A 27796-nucleotide genomic window follows, 5' to 3' on the forward strand; every position below is an offset into this window, starting at 1 on the left:
CACAGGGCACCAGGCGGAGCTGTGACTTTTATTGCAAGGCCCAGGGAGCAGCCCCTGCCCCCAGCAGTGCAGTGGGGAGAGGCAGGGCTGAGAACATCCTCCTTCCAGCTGGCCACGGCTGAGAACATGGCAGGGCAGAGCTGAGGTAGCAGCAGTACGAGAGGCCCACATGCCCAGGCACTGAGCCGGTGCTGCCTGCAGGCTAGGCTAGCAGCCACCCTTCCAGGGGAGCCTGGGAGCCACGGTGAGTCTCAACCCCCCCACAGCAGCCAGGGGCTTTGCCTCAGTGCTGTGAAAACCCGTATTGCTGGGGTGGGGGTAGGGAGGGGGCAGCGAAGGCCGGTGCTGCTGGCTGTCAGTAGGGCTGCTGGTGGATGAAGCGGCTGAACATGATGAAGGCAGCCAGGGGCTGGTCTGCAGGCACCATGTGACCGGCTCCCTGCAGACGACAGGTGAAGAGTGCGAGTCAAGCCCAGCCCTGCACCCCAGCTCCTGCCGCAGCCAGCCCAGCCCCCGACCACGCACATCCCACAGGCTGTGCCCAGCTCCAGCTGCCCCAGGCCCAGGCAGGGACAGGCTGGAGCAAGCCCCTGCCCCTAGTGCTATGAAGACAGACAGGCAAAGGGACCCTGCCCCTCAGTGGCTTGTTACCTTGATGGTAAGGAAGGCGATGTTTGCGAATTCCTTCACAAAGCCCCCGATCTGGTCTGTGCTCCCATCACTGTACAGCCAGGGCCTGCGGGCCACCTGCACCTGCAAGCAAACTCCAGCTGCTCACAGCCAGCCCTGCAGTAGCTCCAGGGGGCCATGACCACAGCTTGGGGGAGAGGGGGGGCTGGCTCCAGCAGTACAGGCCACTCAGTGCCTGAGCCAGACCCCTGTCAGCACAGCAGTTCTAGGCTAGTGCCTCTCCCACACCCTGCTCCTGGCTTTGATCTGCTCCAGGGAGCCATGCTCCTCCCACACCCCATTTACCTTCTGGTCCAGGGAGTCCACAAACCACTCGTCCCCCAGGAAGTTGCAGGCCATATCCACGTCGCCATTGTACACTAGGATCCGGTATTTCTGCCGGGAGCACAAGGGTGTCAGGCTGCCCTTCACCCCGGCTCTGGGCGCAGCTGGCAGCCAGGGGCAGTTGGGGACACCAAGCAGGTGCCTGCTGAGCTGCTGGGCAGGGGAGGCTCACAGGCCCCAGCTGCCATGTCTCCAGGCTGGTGGCCAGGGCCCCCCAAACTTACCATAGTGCTAAGCAGCTTGAGGTACTGGTCGCTCATGGTCATGTACTGCCGCTTGTAGTTGTGGTTCACCTCAGAGCTGCAAAGGAACAAGCAGAGTCACACCAGCAGAGACCCCACCCCAGCCTCGAGGCAGTGCCCTCTCCAGGCCCAAGCCCAAGCCCAGCCCACCTGCATATGCTCCACTGGGGCGCCTCTGGAGAGATGTGCAGGGCCTTCCGCACCGGGGGGGCGTTGAGGTAGGTGCTGGAGGCTGTGGAGTTGGTGCAAGGGGGTTCTAGGCGAATCCCTCGCCCAGCTGCTGGCATCTGGAGCAGGTTCTGGCAGAGGAAAAGTTCCAAGGAGAAAGCCACTGCAGTGGCCGAGACCCAAACTTGCCCAACCCCCTGCACAATGCAGCATAGAGAGAACCTCTTCTGCCCCCAGCCAAAGCCACCACCAGCCCAACCAGGGCAGCGTCTGACCCCTTGGTTAACAAGGGGCACCCCTACGTCCCCCACTCCCGGTAACTTGATGGGGTTTCTGGGCACAGCTAAGGAAATCGATCCAGGCCCCTTACAGCCCAGGCTGGGATTTCCTTCGCACTAAAGCAAATCCAACCAGCCCCACTGGCCAGCCAGAGCCACTCAAGCAAACCCCCAGACGTCCCAGCTGCTCTACTAGCCCAGACCAACAACCCGAACTCAGCCACAGCCCTGGGGTCAATATACACTTGGATCTTACCCAGATCACCACCTTGCCCAAATCCTTTGGATCCAAATATCAAACAGTTTATTAACAGAGAAAGACCAGGGCGAGAAAAGCTGTGAAGCGATACTTTAAACATGTCAGTGACAGCCAGGGATGCCGCCAGCGATGTTCTATGCCGATTCTTGAGCATCCTGGTGAGCGTCCTTTTGGGGGACAGTCCCCCCCAGTCCAGACAGGCTTAACGCATGAGGACTGAGGAACCAAGAAGGTCCCTGCCAGGGCCCATCTTATAGTTTTTCCTATGCACAGGAAAAATTCCATTCTTCTTGGCTTACCACCTGACCTGGTGGGTCTCTGGGCTGTGTTGCCATTTGTTGCAGCCCCAGAAGGAAAACCCCACCACCACGAAATGTGTATTGGCTGTCTGGGCCTTTGCTCAGTCCATTGTCCTTCAGCAAGCATGGTATTTTGGGTCAGATCCAAGCATATATTGACCAGGGATTGGACCCTCTGGGGCCGGGGAGAATCTTTTAAGTTGGTGAAAAAGATTGAACCCCTCACCTGAGTTGGGGTTGTTGGCCTGGGCTGGTAGAGAAGCTGGGAAGTCTGGGGGTTTGCTTGTGGGGCTTCTGGCTGGCCAGTACAGGTGGCGGAGGGGCTGTTGTGGCTGGCTCGATTTGCCTTAGTGAGAAGGAAATCCTAGCCAGGGTTGTAAGTGGCCCAGATTTTAAGCAAAGAGACCCTAGGGACTGATTTCCTTAGCTGTGCCCAGAAACCCCCATCAGATTACAACCACCCCCCCCAACACTCACCTGCCTCCAGGCATATCTCATGGGCTGCTGGATGAAGGAGCTGCCCAGGTCGTGGCTGATGAGCTGGTCTTGCTCATACCTGTAGCCAGGGCGAGAGCAGCCTGAGAAATCAGCCTGAGCCCTTGACCCACTCCCGGAATGTCCCTCTCTCTGCCCCTGACCAACTTAGTCCATATACTATTAGGCTAGGCCATTGGCCCCTGCATCCTGCTGAGGACAAGAACAAAGCCCTAGACACCAGCTGGGCCACCAACCTAAAGCCCCTTCCTGGAGGGATCCTCTCCAGGGCCGCCAGCCAACACTGCTGGCCAAGCCCATTTGCAAGAGGCTGGCAGACTCCTGTGTGCCTTCCACCTGGCTCCAGGGCCGCTGGACTTCGGAACCATGCTCACGTCCAGGGGCTCAAGTTGGCCACCCAGCAAGGATGGAACCAGCTGTTCCTACCTGTAGCTTCCAGGGACCCCACCAGCGCATGGAGCGTAGAGATTGTAAATGTTCAGGCCTGACTCCTCCACAATCTGGATCATCTCTTGCATCTGGAAGAAGCCACATGGGTTGGAATCCAGCAGGCAGATTACAGCAGCTCATGGCTGAGGTGCTACTGGATCCACCGAGCACTGAATGACTGAGTCAAAGAGTTGCCATAGGCCCAGCTGCTCAGCCACTTGCCCTTGGACCCAGTCAGTCACGGAGCCATGCCTGATCCAATGGCCAGGAGGAGGACATTGCTGCTGGTGCAGACCTCAACGCACTGCGCCAGGATGAGCCAGGCTCTGCTCTGCCCTAAGGAACAATGCTGAACTCCTTCACCTGTTGCAGCAGGGCTATGTGGCCTTCCCCGCCCCTCCTGGCCACTACGCACCTTTAGTGTGCAGTTCAGGTTGGAGCTTTTATGGAAGTCACATTTCCCTTGGGAGCAGCAGAAGTTCTGCAGATCTGTCCATAGCCTGGAGCAAGAAATCCTTGTGAGACCCACTGACCCCCACAGTGCAACAGGCCAGGGCATGGAGCCATCAGCCCTTGCGAACACCAGTGACTACAACGCATGCATCATTTCTCTGCAACACGGGCATGTCACACCTGTCCTCTGCTCCCGCAGGGGAGACCTCGTCTTCAAGGCACTCTGTGGCCTGGATGCAGGCCCCAAGGTTCTGGCCTGGCCACCATGGAATTGCCTTGATAGGGGAAAAACAGGTGACTGAGCAACCCCAGACTGGGGGACAAAGGACACACCAAATCACCACGCCTCCTGCTCCTACTGCCAGGCGTGCTGCTCGGACTGATTGTTCGTGTAAGAGCACCATGGGCACAGAAGCCAAACTCACTCCCTTCCACTGCACACAACGCTCCCCTCCAAGGAGCAGGTGCAAGAACAAGCCCCATGTGAAGGAAGTTGCTCACATCACGTTCGAGCTCCTGCACAGAGCTGTGATGCTGCAGAGATAAGTGGGAGGAGGCTGTTGATAAGAGAACTGAACGGCCACTCCCAGCCAGAAAGCACCAGCCTGGGGACACAGGCCAGTCCTCCAAACTTGCCACAGCAGATTCCTTCCCCAAAGAACTGGCTCCAGCTGTGCTGGAGGAGCCAAGCTCCAAGGGCAGCGGCTTGGCCGAGCAGAGAACAGCCACCACCTGGAAGACTGACACCCCACTCCCTGGAATCCTGGGTCCCAGGCAAAGGCCCAGGGTGCTGGGAGGGCAGTGCCCTCTAGCTGCAGCTCAGCAGCCCCAGTAACCACACATCCTTACCGGGTTCCCAAGAGTCCGTGGTAATAGGCAAAGTAAACCAGGGAGTTGTCATTGATCTCATAGGAGGAGAGGCCATTTCCCACCGCCAGTCCCTAGGACAGAGTGCAGCACTTAGAACCACACCCAGCAGAGCTGTGCCCAGCAGGAGGAGGAGGGCGCTGGCCTGGATGTGGGGACCCCACCCTGGAGACTGGCAGCTTGAGTAGTTGACTTCACCCCAGCAGTGACATGGCCTGATGCAAAGGTGAGGGGAGAGACCTGGCCTTGGCACACTCTTCGCTCTGCTGAGGGCATCTGGGTCCCTCCCCAAGCTAGCTCAAGGACTGGCCTGTGCACCAGTGTGCAGCAGCAGGAGGAATTGGGGTGGCTAGTGGGATTTGCATGGCTGCCCCACTGCATGCTCCAGGGAAGGGGCCAGAGTCTGCGCCTCCCTTACCTTCAAGTTGATGCTGGAGTCCTGCATCACCCACTCAGCCAGCGTGGGTATGTAAACACCAGCGTAGCTCTCCCCCGTGAGGAAGAACTTGTTCCCACTGTACTCTGGGAAGAGGCGGAAGAACTCCTTCAGTGCCAGGTAGTTATCATGGGCCACCTGCAATCAGAGAGCAAGCTGAGGCTGGGCAACCTCCAGCACCTCAGCTCTGGAACCAGCTTCTTGCTGCAGGAGATGGGTAGGAAAGGAGGGGACAGCAGCCCCAGACTCTCTCACCTGTGTGTCATTAGTGGCATAATCCTTGTCATCAGAGTAGGAGAAACCAACACCTGCTGGGGACTCCAGGTACAGCACGTTGGCAATCTGCAGAGAGCCACAGTCACTAAGGGAGAACAGGTAAGAGCCAAGACCCTCCACTCTGAGGAGCTGAAGGTTCCAGATCATGGTACTGCTCAATTTCCAGCCATGACAAGGTGCTGGACATCCAGCTGGAGCACCTGCTAATGGTCAGGTTAAAACCCCCGTCTCACTTATTTCAAGTGTTGGCCAGCCCCTTAGCACCACAGCTGTACATCCAAGCCTAAAGCAAACCTTGGAGGAAACAGCAAGAGAAGTAAGGAAGAGAGCTGCCAGAGGTTCCATTCCTATGGCAGGAATGAAAGCAGGACCGAATGCCCCCACAGATGTACAGGGCCCAGCACACTCCATGACCTGCACCCCAGCACAGCTGCTGTAGGGTGCATGTGAGAAACCGTTCCACTCCAGGCACGGGGTGAGAGCCCCTTGCAGGAAGCAAAGTCCATACCTTATTCCAGGAATAGTCATTGTACTGCAGGGTGGTCCCATCTGGCTGGATCTGATAAAGGAAACACCTCTGTTACAATGACAGAAGGGCTGATACAGGAGATGTACCCGCAGGCTGGGCAGCCTGTCCCCCTTGGAGGAAGCAGCAGAAACAGCCCTGGTTGAGCGCTTAGGTGACCTGCCCCAGCCAGGTTTAGGAGACAGTAAGGTTCTCCTCACTGTTACAGCCTAGTCATTGCCAGCCCATGGAGGGACGCTGTTCCCAGAAAGCCAGGGCCTGGGCCCACAAGGAATCTGAGTAGCTCAGTCCAAGGAAAGGGATGGTAGTTACTGACCGTAAAGGGGCCATGCTCTGTCAACAAGCCAGACATTGAGCTGCAGCCAGGTCCCCCATTCAGCCACAGCACGAGGGGGCTGCTTTCAGGGTCCTTCTGAGCCTCTACGAACCTGTAAACCAGTGATACTCAGATGTCAGGAGCTAAATTAGCCATCCATATTACCCAAAAGAGCTGGGGAGAATACAACACATTGCTTCACTTGTTATAGTGCTAGACACAGTACAGCAGGACAAGCGATATTTAGCAAATAAAGGGGTTTTACTGAGCAAATGTTTACAGCCAAACAAAGCCCATAAGTCATCTGAGGCACAAAGGTGGGTTATACAACAGTAACAAGCAGTGACATGGTTAACAAGTCAAACCTGGTTAACAAGTCAAACCAGCAGTCATGCAGCACTTCAAAGATTATCAAAGTGATTTTTTAGGTGATGAGCTTTCGTGGGACAGACCCATTTATTCGTTACTGATCTGAAGTGGGTCTGTCCCACAAAAACACCTCACCTGGTAAATCACCGTTAGTCTGTAAAGTGCTACTGGTGCTGGTTTGTTTTATTAGATTACAAACTAGCACAGCTACCTCTCTGTTCCTATGGTTAACAAGTAACCATCCCCACCCACGCTGCCCTGGATACGTATGTTTTGTGAATTACACTTATGTCAACAGTAACCCCTAGGCAAACCTCCATAACATATAGCACAGTCTAAGGGTACCACCATAAATAAACACAGTAATAGAAAAATTTGCCCCTGTTGAAGACAAACCTAAGATTAAAAAAATTAGCTTAGTCTAGTTTAACTTATTCCAGCTGCTCTGAAAGCTAAGGCTTCCCCTGACAGGGTCCCTCGTTATTTCCAGTCATGTTCTCACAGCAAAACAGCTAAGTATTTTGTCAGCTACAGCCGGCTAGCCCCCGTGGGCAGCAGCTCTCACACACCCAGGCCCGCCTATACTCCTACACTACCAAGATCCCCGGCTCAGAAAGCTGGCTCTCGCAGGACACCGGCAAAGGGGCAGGGCCTGGTAAAAGCAGCCTGCTCGCCTAGTAATTAAACCACAGCGATTGCCAATCGCCTACAGGAAAGAGCCACTTCCATTAGAAAGGCCCCTCTACCCCACCAGCCCCCCGCCCCACGTGCGGGGCCCACTTCTCGGGGGCAGGGAAGCAGAAGGGCAACGAGTCTGCCCAGCCCTGCGCCCCGCACCCACCAGTAGTGCAGGCGCTTGTGCGGGTCGATGCGCAGGTAGCCCGAGTACTGGCGGAAGGCGGGCTGCTTGGCCAGGCCGGGCAGGTAGGTCACCTCGTCGGAGGCGGGAGCAGCCCCAACACGGGAGGCTGCCAGGAGCAGCGCGCAGAGCAGGACGGGCCCCATCTGCGGGAGAAAAGATGGGAGCCAGAGCGCCCTGGGGAGCTCCCCAGCCCGGGGCTCCTCCACCCGCCCGCCCCGGCCCCGGCCCCGGCCCCGGCCGCTCCCGCACGAACCCGCCCCGCCGCGCTCACCTCCCGGCAGCGCCAGCAGGCTCCGCAGGAGTAGCCGCGGCACACGTGACACGCGCTCATATGAGGCCAGACTGTCACGTGACGAGAGGCTCAGCTGATCGGAGAGGGGCGGAGCCCGCCCTGAATGGAGCCAATCATAGCCCAGCGGCAACCGGTCCCTCGCCCACGTGCCCGTCCTGCCCGGGCGGCAGCAGCGCCGCCTTGCGGAGCAGACCGGGGCGGCACGCAGGGCGGGTCGGGCTCCCCGGGCCGGCGGCTCTCGAGCCACGTGCCCCGCGCACGTGCCGGTGCCGGTGCCGGTGCCGGGCCCGGGGTGTGTGCCCGGGCTGGGAGCGGTGGTGCCCCCCGAGGGCCTCCTGCGGGGGCGGCCCAGGAGCAGCAAGCTCCGCTCGGCGCGGGCGGCACTAGGGCCCTGCTCGGAGTGTGCACGTCACCGCTCCCGCCAGCGGCTGTCCAGAGCCTGGTGCTCGAGCGGACGGGCCTGTCTAAAAATAGCCACCGCTCGGCCTCTCAGTGCTGCCGAGATGGCGGCTGCCTGCCACCCACCTACCCGCTTCCACCACGTCCATGGCACCAACATCCGCCTCGACCCCTCCTACACTCAGGCCACCAGGGTGGAGAGCTTTGCCAACGGCCTGTGTTTCAGCCAGGAGCCACTGGAGCCTGGACAGATCTTCCTGGTGGAGATTGAGGAGAAGGAGCTGGGCTGGTGTGGCCACCTGCGGGTGGGGCTTACAGCACACGACCCACGGAGCCTAGATGTGGTGCCAGAGTATTCACTCCCAGACCTGGTCAATATGGGGGACACCTGGGTTTTTGCCATCACCAGACATCACAACCGTGTTACTCCTGATGGCTTGGAGGCTCAGGTCCAAAGCTTCCTCTCAGATCCCTACCTGCTCATAGAACAAGCCCGGATTCCCCGAGACAAGTTGGTGGGACGGAGCAGGCCCAGCCAATATAGCCACATCCTGGATGACCTGTACAAGATGAATGTGCTGCCTCCGACAGCCCGGAGGAGTAGGATTGGGGTGTTGTATGCCATCCGGTCTGATGGGATGGCAGACATGCACATCATCATCAATGGAGAAGACATGGGACCAAGTGCCAGGAGCCTCCCTGCCTCCCGCCCGCTCTATGCTGTGATTGATGTCTTTGCTTCAACCAAGAGCGTCCGTGTCATTCAAGTGGAATATGGCTGTAGGTATATGTGTTTCCTCCCCTCCCTGTAGACCCACCTAGGACGGACCCCCTCTGGCTGATCAGAGTTCAGGAAAAGCAGCGTTGGGTGGGGCTAAAAAAACTATTTAAAGCCAGAAAGATTAAATGCCACAATTTCAAAGGGCACAAGCTCTGATACCATAGCACTGGGCACATTCTTACCAACAGATTAGAAAGGAGAAACTGGTGTCCTAACATCATTTCTCTCACCCTCCACATCATGAACCTGTCACCTCGCAGTTTACCAGCACTCTGGCCTTCTTGCCTCTTTCCACTGCACTCCTGAGGCTCTCACCTGTCCTGTGTCCATGGCTCTAGTCTCAGAGCTCCTGCCTGCTGTCATGTTTGTGCCATTTCTGAGTTGGGATGAGCTTGGAGAAACAATTCTGGGCTGAGGTTTGGGTGCACTGAACAGATGTTGCTATTTATGGGCTGTGGAACATCCAGGGATTCTTGGGGTACAGCCTCTGGTGAAGATGTTCATAGATGGGGATAGTAGGAATGGACCATCATTGCCAGTAAAGTCATGTCAATTACACAGATGTTCAGTGACCCTTGTGTGAAATGAGTTTGGTGTCTCAGTCAAACTCTTAATGAACATGCGGCCAAGTCACCATATCCACCATTGCTAATTAGCCACCTCAACTACCTTAACAGAGGCCAAGGACTAAGTGAGACAAGGAACCCGTGGAATAAAGATGTTAATGACTAATAACATAAGAATTGCTATGCTGACTCATACATGCTTTTGTTGTACACGAAGCAGTGCATATTAACTGAGACCTGGAATCTTGACGCGAGGCCACATACAATACAAAAACCCAAGGAGCTGTTCCGAATGCTGAACAGGCAGGAGAATGACTTATCAATCAGTGTAGGGGAAGACTTCACTTTTTTCACTGGCTTGAAGTTCAGATTAGCTGGGTACCAAAGCTTAAATCCAGCTGTTTCTGCTAATTGTTTGGAGTTAGTTCGATTAACATCCACATACGAGGAGATAAGATGTGCTCTGCTGTGTCTTAGGATGATACTTTGAACAGGACTCGTGTATTTACATGTGCAATCATGAATCATTAGCCTACTTCGATCAAACAGAACCCCAAAGCTCTAATGACCAACTCTGGTACCAGTCAGTCATTGTATTCCTGGACTGGACCACACCTTTTATGGAAGGCCTGTGTCAACATTAGAGTGTGAATAAAAAATCTTTTTCCCACCAGCCCTGCAGGATAGAAGGGTGTAGTTGCAAGTCAAGGCAGGCTCCCTCAGGATGTCCATGGGGCCTTCGTGACTGGAGCTGATCCAGGAGGCAGACTCTGGCTCTTCTCTCACTTGATTTAAAGCTTTACTGATTTCTATTTCTGCAAAGCTTGCTTAGCATGGAGAAAAGTCTTACTGTCACTGGTTATTGGCCAGGAGCTAGTTTTCAGAGTAAACATATAAACAGACTGCTTCACTAGCGAGGGTTGTGGATCAGAGAGAGATTCAGGGCAAGTGAACCTACAGAAGAATATATTCCTGTTACATATATACACATATAGCTACAGGGACACTTCTTACCAAGGCCCTTGGTCATAACAACCCAAGAGTTCAATGTGTCAAAGTTAAGGTAAACAGTCAAACTATTTGAAAATCCTCCCAAGGTCAGATGTGTCCTCTAAACAGTGCTGACATGTTTAGGCTCAGTAGTGCTCTACTTTTATCTCTGCCTCAGACTGCACCTCAGAGTCCTGAAGTCATCAGCACGTACGCATCTACTGTACCCAGCCACACTGAGCAAGAGTTCTGATAAAGCACAGCTAAAGGATTCTTCACCATGGGCCGACAAAATGGCTAGATCATTCCAGCCTTGGTCCCAGAGCCATGGTCCTGTAGTTGAGGCTGTGACAATACTGTACAGCAGGATAAGACAGGGTGAGTGGGGCCAGCTGCTGCCTTGGCTGTACCACAGTAGAAGATTCACACTCCAGGATTCTTTGGAGACTTTTACAAGCACTAAATAGCAAAGAACTAAGACCAAATGTCTGGAAGCACCCTGTAGATTTTATTTTGTATTGTGGTCTTAAATATTCACATACAAGAAAGGAATCTGATGGGACTACGTGCAGGGCTCGGGAGTAAATCAGAGCTTGAGGCCCAGCAGGAGCCCTGCTGTGGGGCAACAGAGACCACACTCACTAAGCCAGTTAATTTTAACAGAGAGAAACCTGTGCTGGTCTATATACTATGAAAACAAAAAAGCAGTCCAGTAGCACTTTAAAGATGAACAAAATTATTTTAATTCATTATAATAAATTATTTAATGTACTATTATAATTTATAAATTATTTTGTTCATCTTTACAGTGCTACTGGACTGCTTTTTTGTTTTCAGTTAATCTTCACAATAGTGTGAAACTAATCTCTCCTGGAAACCCCCAGCCAGAGCTTGGAGCGATCCAGCATTCCAGCCTCCCCATTTGCTAGCTCCATGGCACAAAGAGATAAAGGAGTACTGGGGATCAGCTCACACAGAATTTAGATTGATTTTGGAAAAGACCCTCTTAGATGATCATAAAAATGCACCAGCCCAGGCCTAATTACCTTTAACAGAGCTATCTGCCTTCTGAGTCTCAAGTGACTCAAATGCCCTCTACGCAGTAAGCTCAACTTCCTCCTTTCTTTCCTCTTTTAGTCCCTTCCTTGCAGACCCTCTGCCGAATGGTCATCCAGAAGAACATTGTCCACCGCTTGGCTATTGATGGCCTGGACCTCCCCCCACTCTTGAAGAACATGTGCAAATATGAATAAGAGTTCCCTTGCTAGGTGGGCTCTTCCAACTTGCTGCCCCTCTGAGTGACCAAGGATGGCCTTCCAAAAAGGGATTGTGCTTCCAGAAGTGCTCTTCCATCTTCACCCAAGGAGTTCTAGGAGCAGAGGTGATCACTCACCCCAGGGAACCCAAACAGATTCATCCACCCGAGACATTGCGCCACTGGAGCTGCAGGGCCATGAAATGGTACCCAGACCATGGACATGGCAGAGCCTTACAGCACAGTCAACAGCAGAAGGGAAGGAGTAGTGGCAGTGGGGGGATTCCCTTCATGGACGTGTTGGTATGTGTGCCCGAGGGTAATAAAAGTGCTTCAGAACTGAAGCCGATTGTTGAGAGTACTGGTGTGGCATCCTCCATGCAGCAATGGGAAGAGAGTACATGGTATATCCCTGAGAAGTGTCAGCTGCTGCAACCCTCTTCACAGTTACACAGGTCAGCGATAAGCTTGCCCTAACAAAAAGGAAGTGGACACCCCCACCCCATCAGCGTCCTACCCAAGAACTTCAAAAGGACAATCCAGGTAAATTGGAGCCTGGGCTGCTTCCTCCAGGCAGCGGGGCTCGGAGCCATTATAAATTGAATAGATGAAGCTGGACACCTGGTTTATCCCATTCACATTCCATAACCCATGTGGGTGGAATAATCCTGCTTTGTAGGATCATTCGATCTCAATGGAGATAGAGCTAGAATTGTGGCATATGCAGGCAAGGAGGGCAGTGACTTGCTCGTTCCAGTGTGAGGTAAGGTCAGGGCCTGTGATGCTGATTCTAGAATGGGGAGAGGTTAGTGTGGATACAGTATGAGGAGAAGAGGCATGAGCCTGATTCCTACATTTGCAATGTCCTATTTTGTGAAGGAAAAAGCTTCAGATTTTTCAACTCCCATCCAAGGTAATTGTTTTTCCTTCCAATATGGAAGCATTCTGTATAGAAACCACAGAGTGATTGGAAGGGGACTCAGGTCTATTCACTGGGTAAACTTGGCATGCAGTAAATAGGAGATAGGGTTAAAAGGGCCTGCTACATCACAATGCACACTTCTTACAGAGACACAAATAAAATGCCATCCTGAGGTAGCATGTAAACAGGACATGACTGTACCATAATTATCTCATCCCTCCCTGCTCTGTCCCATGACCTTCCTGTGCTCCAGGAGCATAGTTGTAATAGTTCGGTCCTATCAAAACCAAAGTCACATAACTCTGTCGGAAACCCCATATCCCATCTTTAATTCTCCATTCCAATCTGGATGAGAGATGATTCCACCACCCTCCCCCAACCTGGCCTACAGTTTAACTGGTCCATTTTTAAAGATATAATTTTATGGGTATATGGGCCCCATAGTAGGACAGCAACATCTAAGTGTGCAGGAGCTTCCTCATGTAATTTAGAAAAGCCTGCCTGATATTCCTTAGAATTAACAGCACACTCTCCCTGTTCAAAGCACAGGCAAATGTTAACTCTCACCCCACCCTGTAGAGGAGACTGAGAAAGAGAGACTAAAGGCTCTAGCCAGACTTCTTTCAGCTGGAAACACAGAGATCCAGCACCATACGAGGACCACTGTTCTACAGCCTGTCAGTCAATCCCACCAACGGTTGGCCATGGGTTTGCACGGTGATGAAGACAGACCAGAGGTTTGCAATACAGTGGGGAAAGGTGGCCCTCGAAGGGTAAAAGGCCCACTGTCCTATTAACTATGGCGGGGTGGCCAACCAGTTACGGACTAAGAGCCACATGGATAGAGTACAAAGAACCACATATTATATATTTTTAATCTCTCTCTCACAGATAGACAGGGACAAAAATATATAATGTGTCTCACTGCACTCCCCCTCCCCAGAACCAGGCACCCCCAGCACTCCCCCCGACCCCCAAGTTTTAATTGGAGCCACTGCTGCCACATGCTTCTCCCATCAAGCACTGGGGCACATAGGCAGAGTGGTGGAGCACACTCCCAGCGTGCGGCTATGTAGATGAGCCGCATGTAATGGCTCAAAGAGCTACATGCAGCTCGAGAGCTGTGGGTTGGCCACCCCTGAACTAGGGAATCAATTTTCTGCAGGTCAAGCAGGATCATCTGAAAAGGAGTTGTCTCAGGCACAGTGGGATCAGCTGAGACAGGGCTACCTTGAACATGGCAGATAGCGGGTGCTTTACCCAAGGCCCATCCCAGCAAGTAGAGAAGTGCACAGGCCACTAAGGGGAAGAAGAGCCCTTGTCACAGCACACACAAAGCAAGTTTCTCATTGAAAATTGGGCTCTAGCTTGCTAAGCCAAAAGCACAGCAGAGCAGGGACTGGAAGGCAGCTGCCAGTACAAGGTGCTATTGCTAACCCATGTGGCTGTCAGCTCACAGGGTGGAGTAGGATGCAGAAGAGCATCTGAGCCTTGCACCTGGAATGAAAATTACAGCTTTGTTTTCATTCCACTCATGTAGTTTCCTCTTAGGAAAGTTGTTTACTCAAAAGTAGTGGACTTACTTCCAGGGTTGCCCATGGAAAGGTGGATGTAACGGACAGCCATGTGGTCTGAATGCAATGGAAACCCTGGTATAAACAGTAATACACATTAATTCTGCTACAAACTGACTTCCTGCTCTTCAGACAGCCATCTAGGAGCATGGAGAAACACATTTCCAAAACTAGGCCTCAGTTTCACAATGCCCAGTGCTGGGGCACAGCACAGGATGCTCATGTGCTCAACTAGAGAGCACGAGACACCTTTGAAAGCATGGCCCAAGGTTTCAACGGATGAAAAGCTGCTTATATGCAGGACCTGCCTTAGCTACCCCTGTAGCTCACCTGTTAAGGCTCGGCAGAAGCACAATTTGCTATTAATATTCAGTCTGTTCCTACACTTTACCTTTTCCCTCTTCCACCCCCAACCTCCATCCAGATGCTACAAGACCATTCCAAGTGATAAAGAGCAAACTCCTAAGTGTCTATCAGTCTGGGGAGACATCACCTGCTGCTGGGATACTGGTTCCAGGAGTGTTCAAAGGGAAAGCTCAGGAAAGTGCAGTTCCTTCACATGTAGAAGCATCCCTATGGCCTCTGGAAGAGGCACTGAAGCAGCCTTCTAGTGGTGCCCAGCAATGTGCAAGGTTCTCTGCCAATAGCAGATCAGGGTACAGCGATGCAAGGTGGTGGCCTTACAGCAGACACTACTGTGGAAGGTATTCTAGAAAGTTTCCCCAGCATAAGCCATATGAGACCTCTGTGTGGGATTATGAAGCTGAATGGGTCAGAGACAAGCAGCCATGTGGCCCCTCTGGCATGTATCCAAGTGCCTCTGTGAAAGGATATCTTCCCCCCCAACAAAGAAACGAGCAGCACCTTGGCGAGTTGGGCAGCCCAGGGGGAGACTTCCCACAGGCCACCAGTGGATTTCCTCCTATGGCTGCTCTTCTTATGCCCATAAATTTCAGCAGAAACAGAGGTGGACAGTCAGCACAGAACGCTCCTCCAGACATCTGCATCCTCACTCTTGCCATGATGATAGCTGGCATCCCTACAGTGCCTGTGCCAGGGCTAAAAGAAGAGGATCTGATCAGAGCTGCACAGAACTTCATGACAGAGAATCCAGAGCAAGGGGTACAGGGAGGGAGAATGCCCAAAAGGAGAGGGGATACACAGTTCTGGAAGAAAAAGACAGACAACAGAAGAGACCAGTAGACAGAGACTTCCATCCCCTTCTGTAGCACATCGAGAAGCAAAGCCAAGGAGTAATTTAAAATTCAAAGCAAAAGGCTTTCAGGAGACTATCTTGCCATGCTGTATTTACATACGAGGAATTTATATTACAGAACTCTAGCTCAAAAGGAAATATCTGACCATATAGTCGTTCTGCTCCTGTGAATCGAGTGTTGATTCTAGTGTTAAACTGTGAATAAACTATTGGCAGAGGTCGGGGGGCGGGGAAGCAGCCCACAAACAATTTGATGCAGCATGAATAAACCAGGCTAAAACTCAGGTGGGACAAATTACTGACCTGAATAGCACTTTCTGACCTCATTCCTGGATCTACATCTCCCAAGTTGCCAGAGAGGGACCACACACCAACCCATCTGACAGGCCCAGATTGAGTGGCAGTTCTAACTCGCTAGGACTGCGCTCTCCTTTCCATACCTCCTTTGTCTCACTACACATACATCTGATTTCTCCACATGCTGTTTGTCTTCAAGGAACTCTCATTTCAGATTTATGGTAACAATTCGTTCCCTCCTCCCAGGTCAGTAGCACAAGCCTGTAGGCAACGGAGGGCAAGTTCTATCAGCAGAACCAGCCAAACCCCTTCAGTGCTCCTAGTCGAGTTTGCCTCCAGCAGCTCCCTGGCAGCATGGGTTGCTACCTTCGGGTGTCTGCGGCTTCTTAACAAGCAGGGTCAGTTAAATAATTAGAGGCAATGAGGTGAGAAGAGAAAAATGTGGTATCAAATATCTGACTTCATAAGAAAAAAATCCTCCTCTGCAGACTAGTGGGAAGCCTCATGTCACCAGGACAGGACAGGACAGGGAAGGTGGGGAACCACAGGCTGGTTCAGATTAGGGATGTAAAATCCTGTTTAATTAGTTTACCCGTTAACCAATTAAATGGGGCAGGGCAGCTGGCAGGCCGCTCAAGAGCCCCCGCCCACAGCATTCGCAAGGTTGCTGCAGACCAGGGCTGCTCCGGTCTGGCTGGAGCATCCCTGCCAATGGCATACCCTGGATCAGGGCTGCTCCAGCTGTGCACCCCACCTGTGATGGGCCCCACAGGTCTAGAGCAGACCTTTATCCGTGGCAGGTGGGAGCTGCTCCAGCCTCCACCAGTTAACTGTAACTGGTAAGCCTCATCTGTTTAGGGTGAGGCTTACTGGTTAACTGTTAATATCTCTAGCTCAGATACACACACCTTCCCATCTAATCACAACAGATACACATTGTGGGACTCAGCCACATGAATCCTACTGCAACAACAGATAGCAAAAACGATCCCACAAAGGTCTCAATACAGAAACCATTGCTCAGGTAGCTTAGTGCCAGGTTATTACCCTCCTTTCACATTCCATTCCCAGCAGCCTTTCCTAAGTCCACCTCCCTTAGGTCTCATGGGCAGGAGGCAGTCTATCAAGTGAACACACTTAGGATCTTAAGCCAAAGGGGAAGTTACCATGATGCCGATTTAAGGCCCACATTTGTATAGATTCTAAGAGAAAAGAAGCAGAAGACACGCCACTGGGGCAATTACATTTAAACAAGAATCTTTGTTGTGCTTCACACCTCACTTCTCTGAGAGTCTGAGAAAGCAGGAGAGTCAGAGTGCAAGGGCAGGGGCATTGAACTGTCCAATTCTGAACTACAGCTTCACCTGAACATATGGTCCAATCCAGCTATCTGCCAATTCTCGGAGCGTGTTGTATCTCCGATCAAACTCCTCAGTGCTGCACTGGGCAAGAAGCCGGCTAATCTCTGCTGTAAGAAAGGACACTGCTAAGGACTTATCCAGAGATTCATTCCAGGAGCTTTTCAGAACCTCCAAGAGGCCATCAGTGCCATTTTGCCCAGCCTGACACAGATCAGGTTCCTTTTGCCATTGTTTACTGAGCCTCTCTGGCTCCAGGATCATCTTCTCAGAGTTCAGCACAGCCAGGATGTGCCTGCAGGGCAGCTGGAAAGTTTGGCTGAAGTGGCAACTACAGCTTTTCAGGCCCTTTTGCTCCACTTTGTGGGCGTCTTCAAGGATCTGTATATTGACGATGCCTTCATTGGTGCCTATTAGTTGTACAGACTTCTGTGCCACTGCAAACTCATTCAGGCACAGTCTGGCTGCAGGCTCTGTGCAAATTTCACTGAGTGACTGTTTGATGCAGTTGTCAATTTCTTGGTTACACTCCACATTTTGGTCACTCTCTGGGTCTTCAGTGGCGATCTCTAGTTTAATGTCATGGGATAAAGGATCCAAGGGACTCTGAGGGTTTTCTAGTTGGTTCTGAAGAAGCAGAGAATTCTGAGGAGTGGGCAAAGGATTCTGAACAATCACTAGGTGATTTGGAAGGGAATTCTGACCTGGCCATTTCTGAGGAGGCGGCGGCGGCGTGAGATTGAGAGAAACTGGCAGAGAACACTGAGCTGGTTGGTTGTGAAGAGGGAAGACTGGAGGGGCTGCCAGCTGGTTCTGAAGAAGGGGGCTTTGAGGAGCTGGCAGGGGATGCTGAAGAAGAACCAGGGGTTTTGCAGGGGAATTCTGATCTGGCCATTTCTGATGAGCTGCTGTGACACTGGGAGAAACTGGTGGAGAACTCTGAGCTGGGTGGTTCTGAAGAGCTATTTGGGGGTTGTGGAAGGTATGTGGCAAGTTTGCAGCTGGTGGGCTCTGAATAAGTGTCTCCGTAGACATGGTACTGCAAAGAGGATCAACAGACAGCAACACAGCATCAGGGGGCCTCTTTGAAACACACTCCTGGTAATGTTTTGCCAGAGAAGTGATGCACATTTCCAGAGACAGTCCAGTGCTGAAGACCTGACTTAAGCCCCGGGTGATGATCTCCAAGTCTTTAAAATACTGATTGCATTCCATCCAGTTCCTCAGTCTATGCATAGCCCATATCTTGTCATTGAGAAGCCAGTGAGTATGAAGCTGTGGAAGCAAGTCCGGCTTCACAAAGTCACTCAGGATGGTGTGCATCATTCTCAGGTTGCTTTGAGTAGCTGCACACATAGTGTTCCTCAAAGCATTTAAAATCAGTCTCTCCGAGATGCATTCCAGAGACATCTGATGAATCTTCTGCTGCAGGTGCTTGCATACGTGGAAAACAGACAGTTGCACCTCTGCCGAGGGGAATGCTTCAGAAAGAGTTTGCAACAATCGAAAGTGCGGATCTACCAGAAAGGTCTTGATTTTCTTCCACTCGGGGTTGAAGGCCTTGAAAGTCCTATACATGTGGGCCAGGCTTTCTGCAGATTCTTTCGCAGGGACAGCAAAATGAATCACCTTAGTCATCTCACCTGGCAGCTGCCGGGAAGGTCCGTCCACCATAAACGTATAGAGGGCTTTGCCCCGGGGGCTGTGGGTTCTGTGGATGAAGATGACCTCAGGAAAGCGCACAAAAATGTCCCTCATGAGGACGGTCTGGAAGCTGACGGAGCCCAGCTGGGAGTTCTTGTCTAACTGATACGCCACCAGCGAGCCGCACTCAAAGCTCAGCAGCTCCTTCACGGTCACGAGGGCCATCGCGAAGCTGAGGGGTCCGCCCCAGGACGCTCCGCGCTGGGAAGGGCCGCGTCCCGGGTAGCATCGCAGCAGCCGCCGCCGACCCTGCCGGGCGGGAGAAGCGGGTTACTGCGGCCCTTCCCCGCGGCCCGTCCCGGCATGCCCTGCGCCCGCGCGGCCCCGCCAGCGGCGTCCAGCGCTTCAGCCTCTGCCGGCGGCCCCCCCGCGGAGATGGACGGTCCCGGCGCGTCGCGCTCCCCAGGCCCGCCCTGCGCGAGTCGCTCTCACCTCAGCGCTGCGCCCCACACGTCGCCGCCGTCGCCATTTTCCCCCCTTGCCGCACTGGAACCCGGACAGGACTGACAAACCAAACCGCCAATCACAAGCGGCAGGTCCGGAACCCCGGCCAACCCGAAGAGGGCCCGAGCTGCCCACTACAGTCAGCCAATCAGGGGACAGAGACCGTACGCACTGGCCAAACCGTGGCAAAGGGCGACGCCAGCGTCTGGGCGCCATGGTTACGCGTCCTCCAATGGGAGCGCCCGAGGGGCCCAGCTTAATGACGGGGCACCGCAACGGCCCAGACAGCGCGGGGCTGTCACGTGAGCCTCAAGGCTCGCGCTGCCCGGCGGGCCCCCGCGCTGCGCTCTTTGTGCCGCCGGAGCTGTCGGGCCGCGGCGGGCGCGGGCGCGGGCGGCGGGGCGGCCCGAGAGGAGGCACCTGGAGCTCCTTCAGCGCGGCAGCGGCAGCTGGGGCAGGGGTGCCGGCCCCCATAGCGCTCCTGTCCTCGTCATGCCGGGATCGGGGGGGGCCCTAACTGGCCGTGGCCCTTAGGCCTAGGCCCAGAGTCGCCGGGGCCCCAGGCATGGCCAGGTCAGCCCTGGCCTTGCTTCAAACCAACTGGTGCAACTGCTGCTTCAGCCATGCCCAGAACTACCCCGCTAGGAGAGAAACACCTTTGAGCCTTAAGGCCGCGGTAGGGCCTCGAGGTCATCCAGCTTAAGATTAGCACACAGCACCCACTCATTTACTCCGATTCCTCTGTACCACAGGCTACTCAACAGCACCCTGCCAGTCCCGCACAAAGCCCAAAACCATCCCTGAATTACAGCTCCCACACCACCACGATCAGGCGTGCCACAGGCAGAGAACTGGAGGGATCAAGGCCCACCCCTGACCCAGGCCGTGCAATAGTAGGGAACCAGTTTACTGATATAGGCAGATGACCAGAGCAAGCAACCTCTCCACTCCCATCTGTCAGCTGAAGATCACACTTGCCCATCCTCAAGCTTCTTGCTAATTGGACTGCAAAAAAATTCCTTATCTGGAAAAAGGAAGTCAGACCCTGAGCAAGACCTACAAGCCGTGGGGGTGGGAGAGACAGAATTCAAAGCCACCCCAAAGCATTGTCCTATACTGGTCTCATTTCCCTAGGACCATTCTTTCTAAATCTGATGCCATATCAGACTGTTGCTTCAGAGGAAGGGGGAAAAGAAATTCAGAATACATCATGGGGTCCAGGGCCCTTACACTTGACCAGCTGAAGTGGTGAGACATGAGCCTTTGAGACACATGGACCTCCTGTGACCAAATGTCAGTTGAAAGCAAAAACAGGGAAAGAATGAGCTTATCTGGTCTTTCAGAAAAGTGGAATAACCTCCATTATGCATAAACAATTGCACAGTGGGGGGAAATTTCCCCTTAAAGCCCTGGGCTAACACAGGGCCCGGAGTGTGATGATAACATAGCAGCAGTTTAGTGCAGACAAGAGTCTACACTGGGAATTTAGTCTTGCTTCCCATGCTTCTGTTCCAAGTTACCCAGGTGAAAAGAGGTCCCGAGAAGCATGCAAAGGAAAGCAGGGTCCAACCTGATCAACACCTTAAATCACCTTTCCTTTCTAGGATGGATGTTGCTTCCACTACCACAAACAAAATGTTATCTATACACAAAGATATTAAAACAACACATGGTGGAAAACAATCCTTCTGCCCAAACACTGTTCCCCTCTAATTTTTTCCATCCATGAATGGAATACATTTTATATGCACCACCAATGGAAACATGCTACGAGCTATGGGGGCTCTGCTAATAATCTGGGGAACATCTGAATCCCTCCTGGGCAGCTACCCAAGCACTCACTTACAGGGAACACTACTCCTAAACCACTTTCTTCTAGCAGCCAGGGAGGATCCTCTACAGGGCTCCAGCACACCACATGCAAGGCACCAATAGACTTCCACATTGAATGCAATGCATCTTGTGGAGCCTGTACAGCACTGGGCACATATTTCATGATTACTAGGCTGAAGTTTAGACGGGAGCAGGTAGTTGCCTTGGCAATACTTTACATTATTTTAGTGAGAAACCACTATAGGATTATGAGCAAAAGAAACCAAGCATTAATGACAGGCCATGGCCCAAGACCAACTGCAAAACAAGTTTAATGATAAAACCGAGGCAGAACTGTATTTTAACAATTAATTTGGTCTAAATATACAGTGGCGACCTGCCCACTGCTAGCAGTGGCTTCAGCACAAACAAACCATTGACACATTATTGCACTTTCTTCCAGCTGCTACATGGGGGAGAGCAGGGCACAGCCCTGAAATAGTGCACAGCAGAGGGTGTGGGGAAGAAGGCAGCTGGACGTGTATCTCTGTGTGAACTAACCCAAGTACTTTAAGTCTCATCACAGCAAGCAATGAGAGTTAACTCTAAATTTTAAAACCAAGAACTAATTTTCAGAAACTAAAATGAACTAGGAAGCTTATTTTATCACTATAACCAGGTTCCTAGCATAAGGCCCTTTGTACCACGTTCAACTTAAGTTTTCAGGCCTTTATGGCAGATGACACGTTAAGGAGACCATCCAACAGGGAGCATTACTGGCCTGACTTCAGCAGCCCTAAGGTTCTCACACAGACACCTAGCATGTATCTGGCTAGTGGGAATTGTCATATTTGAACGATCACATTTTACAAACAAAACAAAAAACCCACCACGTGGCTAGTCCAAGAAGACACATCAGCACAAAATCTCAAGTTTATTACTGAGATTTTTCCAACAGTTTTGGAAGTTAACTTAACCCTGAGTCTCCTGGGACTGGGAACGGGGAAAGAACCATAAAAGGAGAACGGAGATGGTTGAACCATCAGCTCCCATTAACAGCTTGTGAAATCTCCTGGACTGAATCCAGAACATCTGGAATTTCAGATCAGCACCTCATGAGTATCTGTCAATGATCTCTCAGGGGTTGCATAACCATCCTCCCTTTCCTCCTGCTTTACCCAAAGAAATGGCAAGTCCCCCACATTTCTGAAGGTAGAGCATTTCCCCACCTCCTCCACTGGCTCTGAGGATTTAGCCCATATATCCACAATCATTTTGAGCGTGGAGCTACGCTCCTCTAACTCTTCCCCATCACACTGCATCAGGAGATTAGCAAGCTCCTTGCTTAGGGACTGGATTTTATCATATCTTTCTGCTGCTGCTGGCAGGTTGCCCACTGAGGGCCTAATATCATCTTGGAGGTTCTCTCCCAAGACTGAAAGGTGCTGGTACTTCTTCTGCCAACGCTTGCACACCATAGTTTCTTCCACAGCTTTCTTGTTGGCGTGCAGCACAGAAAGGATGTGCCTGCAGGGGAGCTGGTACCGGCACTGAAAGTAACAGCTGCAACTCTTGCAGTCTTTGCTGACTTGGTGCGTGTCTTCTAGCAACTGCACCACAATATTGTCTTTCATGACATTAATGAGCTGAGTTGACTTCTGCACCACCTCCCACTCATTCAAACACAGCTGATAGCCCAGGTCTGTGCAACTTTCTCGGATTGCTGCCAGCATGGCGCCTGGTGTCTTTGCAGGTTTCTGTTTGGCAATTTGGTTGTGGAATTCAGAACACTTCTTTTGGGGCTGTGACGCAGCATCAGGGGTGCGTTTCATGGAGACACGGGTACGCATCTTAGGTTTTTCCACGTGTTTGCTCCGATTCTCCTCTTCAGCAACTGAGAAACCCTGGTTAAGACTTTCCAGCCCCTTGGTATTGAAGCAGTCTGCATATTCAACAAAGTGGAGGATGCTGGTCTCCAGGGACAATTGCTTGGTGAAGAGATTGGATATTTTATGAGTGATGAGATCCAGACTGTCTACATAAGTGCTGCAGGAATGAAGGCCCTTCTTTGCATGCATGTACCACAGCATCTCACAGGAAAACCAGTTGGTCTGAAGATAGTCATACAGCTCTTCATCCACCAAGTGCTTTACCAGCTGAGATAAAATGTCTAGATTTGCATTGGAGGTAGAGAAAACCACCTCCCTCAAAGCCAACTTCATTTTATGCTTGAAGGAAACAGAAGCCTCTGTTTCCTTTACCTTCTTCTCAAGGAATCGGACAGTGTGGTAGACAGAAAGAAGCACCTGGCTTGTGGGGAAGAGCTCCTGCATGATGGCTTTGTGAAGGAATGACATGTCCACAAAGACCACCTTGACCTTCTGCCACTCAGGATTGAACTCTCGGAAGACTGTCAGCATTTTGCTCACATTCTCACCAGTGTCCTCCTTCAGGACAGCGAAGTGCACCATCTTCCCTACTCGGTCCTTACTTTCCACAAGGAAAGCATAGAGCACATGCCCTCGCTCGCTCTGCACCCTGTGCAGCAAAAGGCTCTCAGGGAACTTGACAAAGAGGCTCCTCATCTTGCTGGTCTGGAAGTTCAGTCTGTCTAGGTCCTGGTTGCTGCCCACACTAATAGAGGCCAGTGAGCCCATGTCCACTCTCAGGAAGTTTTTCATGACGTCTGCAATTCTGACTAAAGCTGAAGTTGAGGCACTTTCCTTTACTACCTCAGGGAGTGCAGCAACCTTGCTGAGTGGAGGAGAAGACCCATTCAATATCATGTCTGCCATCACACACTCCTCACCGACTGTTACGGTGGTTTCCGTCTCTCCTGATTGTTGTCTACGCAGCTTCACTGCAGGGCTGCCATCTGCCATGCAACTTGCAATTTGGGTTGTGTTTCTTGTCACTTGAGAAGTGTTAGAACGGGCCATGGAAGCTCCCCCTGGGTCTACATGGATGTGATTACTGTTCAAGTCAGTAATCACCAGACGGTCTATTTCTTCATTATACTGCAGGACAAAAAAAGCTGGACACAAGCTGGGCTGCGGTTTCCTCTTCTTACTGTATTCCCGTGTCCGGACACAGCCAAACTTCACCTGGATGAACCTGGGAAGTAAAGAGACAGTTAGCAATGACAAAGGCTGAAATCTGACCAAACAGTACTGGTGCATAGCCATGTCCCTCTCTAACATGCCATTACTCTGTAGCCAATGATTGTGTGCTAAGGACATACCGCATAAGTCACAACAGAAGATATTAGGAAGAAAAGATTTCACCGAGTACGGCCAATGTTCTACACACAGAAGAAGACTGAAAAGGCTAAAGTATTTGGTTACTGTCTGAAGCTGCTCTGGAATCTCCATCTCTGATAAAGTAACAGAGGGGTAGCTTTAGAAACAGAGAGGAAGCCGTGCTAGTCTATACACTAACAAAAAGCAGTCAAGTAGCACTTTAAAGACTAGAAAAATGGTTGATTTAGGTGAGCTTTCGTGGGACAGACCCACTTCTTCAGACCATATGGTCTGAAGAAGTGGGTCTGTCCCACGAAAGCTCACCTAATCAACCATTTTGCTAGTCTTTAAAGTGCTACTTGACTGCTTTTTGTTTTGAAAGGGGTAGCTTTGTTAGTCTGTAACCACAAAAACAGCAGCACCTTATAGGCTAACAGAATTTTTAGAGCATAAGCTTTTGAGGACAAAGACCCACTTCAATGAAGTGCATCTGACAAAGTGGGTCTTTGCCCATGAAAACTTATGCTCCAATACATCTGTTAGTATAGAACGTGCCACAGGACTTCTTGTTTTCTCTGATAAAACCTCTGCAATTGATCTTTGACATTCTCAGTCCTCAGGGGTTACAAGATCAAAGCATACCTCTGACACTGTCACTGCAATATACTATATTCCTTTGTGGCCCAAATCATTCCTGCAGCTGTCTCCTATTTTAGTTCAACATAGTACGGAGCATTTCCCTCACACTCCAGAAATTTATGTTTCAAGAATACAAGTCTGGAGGGAAAAGAAACTGAAGTTTGATCTGGCAGCATCTATTCATGTGACTAGCTAAATGACTTGTTATAGAAGAAGAATTAAGCCCATTACTTCAACAGGACTGCTTAAATAAGGCCTGCATACTCAGACGTCAGATAATGTGCAATGGGAGGCAATACTAAAATCCATTAGTGCAAAAGTGACTGGGTAATACTTGCAGACAGTAATTGAGAGAGACAACCCTTGACTTCAGCGAACTGGGTGACGGCTCTGGGCCCTGCACTCTGGGGAACCCTGGGCTTCAGCATGCACATACTGTGTGGGGCTCAGTCTCTGTCAGTAGCAGCAGCAACTCCAGCCTGTCCCGTCAGCATCTGGCATTGCCCACCAGCACCCTAGCACCACCAGAACATGGCAGCACCAGGCTAAGCCCATCCACTGCCCTTTCGTTCTGACCCCTCTTTTTGAGGCCACAGAACAGAGGCCCACTAACCTCTACCACTGGTGTCCACCCTGCAATCTGCTGTTACACCTTGCTCCCCAGCACTGGTGTTCCCTCTCCACACCAGACGTCACCTTTACAAAAAGGTTATGGACTGATAGGGCTGATTTGTCCCAGGCCCTGCATCCCCCCCTCTCCCTGAGAAAAACCCTGCAGACCAGCTCCTTCAGAGAACCATGAGCCCAGCTGTGTACCTGGCATGGTTCACCCCCCGTCCAACATCTGCCCCTTCTGTGGCATAAGGGAAAACCTGGCCTACCTCGAGTGCACCTGGTTGCACTGGCTGTTCCAGCTCTTCCAGAACCTCCTCCTGAGGTTCTGACTGTACTTCTCCACACACGTGTTCCTCCCTGCACACTCCATACATGGCTCCACAAAGTCGTGAAACCTCATAGTCAGCCCCTATGGCCAGGAGGAGGATGCTGAATGAGGGGGTGCTCTGTGACCACGGGGCCTACTTCTGTTCCTCCCTCATGTCACGTATCCAGGCAGAGTTCCTTGGGGCTGTGTCCACTGATTCCTAGACAGCTTTGGGGAGTAGTGGGTACTGTCCAGTGTTCTCTGCTCAGTGTCCCTCTCCAGTTCCCTCATTTTAAGCCTGTAGCCTGCACCACTTGCCCCTGTTTTTCCATTAGTTGTCTCCCATAATCAGTTGAGTCAAGGTGCAGTAGCCCCTCTGCCAGGCTGGGGGTGGGGCCTTAGCTGTGAGCAGGCATAGGCCCACCCACTGCCACCAGCACTCAAATAGTGCTAGTGAAGGCAAGCAACAGACATTTCCTCAGAAAAGGAAATTGCAAGAAATAAGAGTTAGCCAGTATGGTTTTACTAACCATCAGCTCACCTATCAACATTAACAAACCTGTGCTGGAAATGAAAGGCAGGCTGGGGAGGGAGAGATGAGCATGACCTCCAATTAATAAACAATCACTTCAGGCTGCAGGGAAAGACTATGAACAACCACCCAAAAGTGAGGGAAAACTAACAGAGGCGTGAAGGGGAAGTGAGAGAGTCTGTTATGGAAGGTGATGGGTATGGGGGCAGGGGGAAGAGACACACAAAATGGATGACTTTCAAACTGGCATGTGTCTAATGAGTGCCTACATACCGGGTATGCGCCTCTAAATTAGGCGCACACCAAAGTCCCCTTCTGGCTTGAAAACGTGGCGCTTGATTTTGACATAGGACATGGCACAGCCACAGCATCACTTCAAATAGGTATGCTCATGCCTGGTGACTAGAGCACTGGACTGGGACCAAGAGACCTAGGTTCTGTTCCTGGCTCTGTCACCAGCCTGCGTGGTGACCACTGGAATGACGTCCCCTTGCTCAGCTCCCATTCTATAAAAGAGGAATGACAACACTGGCCTCATTTATAAACTATATTCAGATCTACTATAGGAAAGCTAGAGAAGAGTTGGGTATTATTATCCCAAAGCACTTCTGAAAGGACCCAGTTCCTTCCCCAAAGAAGCACACCAACCTCTGGGATGGATCAAGACAGATATTTGACTATATCTGACAACAATGCCTGACACTGTGACAAGAAGGAGAAAAGAATCCCATTTCCAAAGTAGACTGCATAAGCTATTTATCTAGGCAGCTAAGACTGAGTCCAATCAGTGACTTGGCTGGGCACTGAGGTTGATATCCTATCCCCGGGGGAAGGCCAGAGGATAGCCACCACATGTGGGTCATGGCTTGGTCTTAGCTCAGGAAACAGGAGAGTATTTTTGTAAGTGCTGGAGACCTCTTCCCAACACGTCACCTTCCCTGCCACCTCAAGAGCACAGAGAGCCTTACGTGATGTCCTCGCGGATGCTGGTTCCATGTTTCCGGTTGTAAAAGCGGACAGAGACGCAGTTCTTTAAGCCATAGTGGCACTTGTTCTCCTTCTTGTAAGTGTTGAAACATTCCTTGAAGTCATCGTAGTTTCTAAAGCAGGAGCCAACTTCCATGGTTACGCAGTCCCCTACATCTGCGCGATGACCACACCAAGGCTCTCTACAGCTTCCCCCTGAGTTTCGAGCTGGAATATGACTCTGATACACAAACACCAGCTTTATTGCATAGCACGCCACACACCTCGACTTCTACAGGCGACATCCTGCCTGTCGGGGAGCCAAGCCCTTGGTCACCCTGTCTCAGGTGCCTGGACTTCCACCTAGCCACATTCGCTGCTGCCGCCCCCTTCCCTTCCCCAACTTTACTGGACACCCCCAGTTATAACTGAGCTTAACCCTTTCTGCTCCCCATTCCCCCCAGCAGCTCGCTCCCAGGGCAGGGCAGGGCAGGGCAGGGGTGACAGCAGCTTACCCAGCCTGCTCCCCACCCACCCAACAGTGCCTACGCCTACAGGCAGGCTACCCCCGCCACATGCTCCCCGTCTGCTCTGCGGCT

At 51.9% G+C, this 27796-nt stretch overlaps 5 protein-coding genes across 5 annotated transcripts; 2 read left to right on the forward strand and 3 right to left on the reverse strand.

The window, feature by feature from the left end:
* Positions 1-8: 8 nt before the first annotated feature.
* CTSA (cathepsin A) lies at positions 9-7646 on the reverse strand. Its single transcript, XM_075011388.1, has 15 exons — positions 7561-7646; positions 7269-7432; positions 6059-6170; positions 5725-5775; positions 5196-5282; positions 4923-5078; positions 4487-4578; positions 3600-3684; positions 3182-3273; positions 2738-2816; positions 1407-1555; positions 1239-1314; positions 976-1065; positions 652-753; positions 9-439 (listed from the first exon to the last, which is right to left on the reverse strand). The coding sequence occupies exons 1-15, from the start codon at positions 7618-7620 to the stop codon at positions 356-358; spliced, it is 1479 nt and encodes a 492-aa protein (XP_074867489.1). The 5' UTR covers positions 7621-7646; the 3' UTR covers positions 9-355.
* Positions 7647-7712: 66 nt separating this feature from the next.
* Positions 7713-13396, forward strand: NEURL2 (neuralized E3 ubiquitin protein ligase 2). Its single transcript, XM_075011390.1, has 2 exons — positions 7713-8760; positions 11455-13396. The coding sequence occupies exons 1-2, from the start codon at positions 8085-8087 to the stop codon at positions 11568-11570; spliced, it is 792 nt and encodes a 263-aa protein (XP_074867491.1). The 5' UTR covers positions 7713-8084; the 3' UTR covers positions 11571-13396.
* A 1038-nt stretch (positions 13397-14434) lies between these two features.
* On the forward strand, positions 14435-15281 carry SPATA25 (spermatogenesis associated 25; the record flags this gene model as incomplete). Its single annotated transcript, XM_075012136.1, has 1 exon — positions 14435-15281. A coding segment is annotated over one exon (837 nt), but the record flags the coding sequence as incomplete, so codon positions are not given.
* Positions 15282-15351: 70 nt separating this feature from the next.
* On the reverse strand, positions 15352-19121 carry ZSWIM1 (zinc finger SWIM-type containing 1). The gene is made up of 2 exons (XM_075012047.1): positions 19076-19121; positions 15352-18892 (listed from the first exon to the last, which is right to left on the reverse strand). Exon 2 carries the CDS (start codon positions 18806-18808, stop codon positions 16934-16936), a length of 1875 nt encoding a protein of 624 aa, XP_074868148.1. The 5' UTR covers positions 18809-18892; positions 19076-19121; the 3' UTR covers positions 15352-16933.
* Positions 19122-21213: 2092 nt separating this feature from the next.
* On the reverse strand, positions 21214-27741 carry ZSWIM3 (zinc finger SWIM-type containing 3). Its single transcript, XM_075011620.1, has 2 exons — positions 27200-27741; positions 21214-24013 (listed from the first exon to the last, which is right to left on the reverse strand). Exons 1-2 carry the CDS (start codon positions 27352-27354, stop codon positions 22000-22002), a joined length of 2169 nt encoding a protein of 722 aa, XP_074867721.1. The 5' UTR covers positions 27355-27741; the 3' UTR covers positions 21214-21999.
* Between the last annotated feature and the right edge of the window lie 55 nt (positions 27742-27796).

The sequence above is a fragment of the Carettochelys insculpta genome, chromosome 17, assembly GCF_033958435.1.
Source record: "Carettochelys insculpta isolate YL-2023 chromosome 17, ASM3395843v1, whole genome shotgun sequence".
NCBI lineage: Eukaryota > Metazoa > Chordata > Testudines > Carettochelyidae > Carettochelys > Carettochelys insculpta.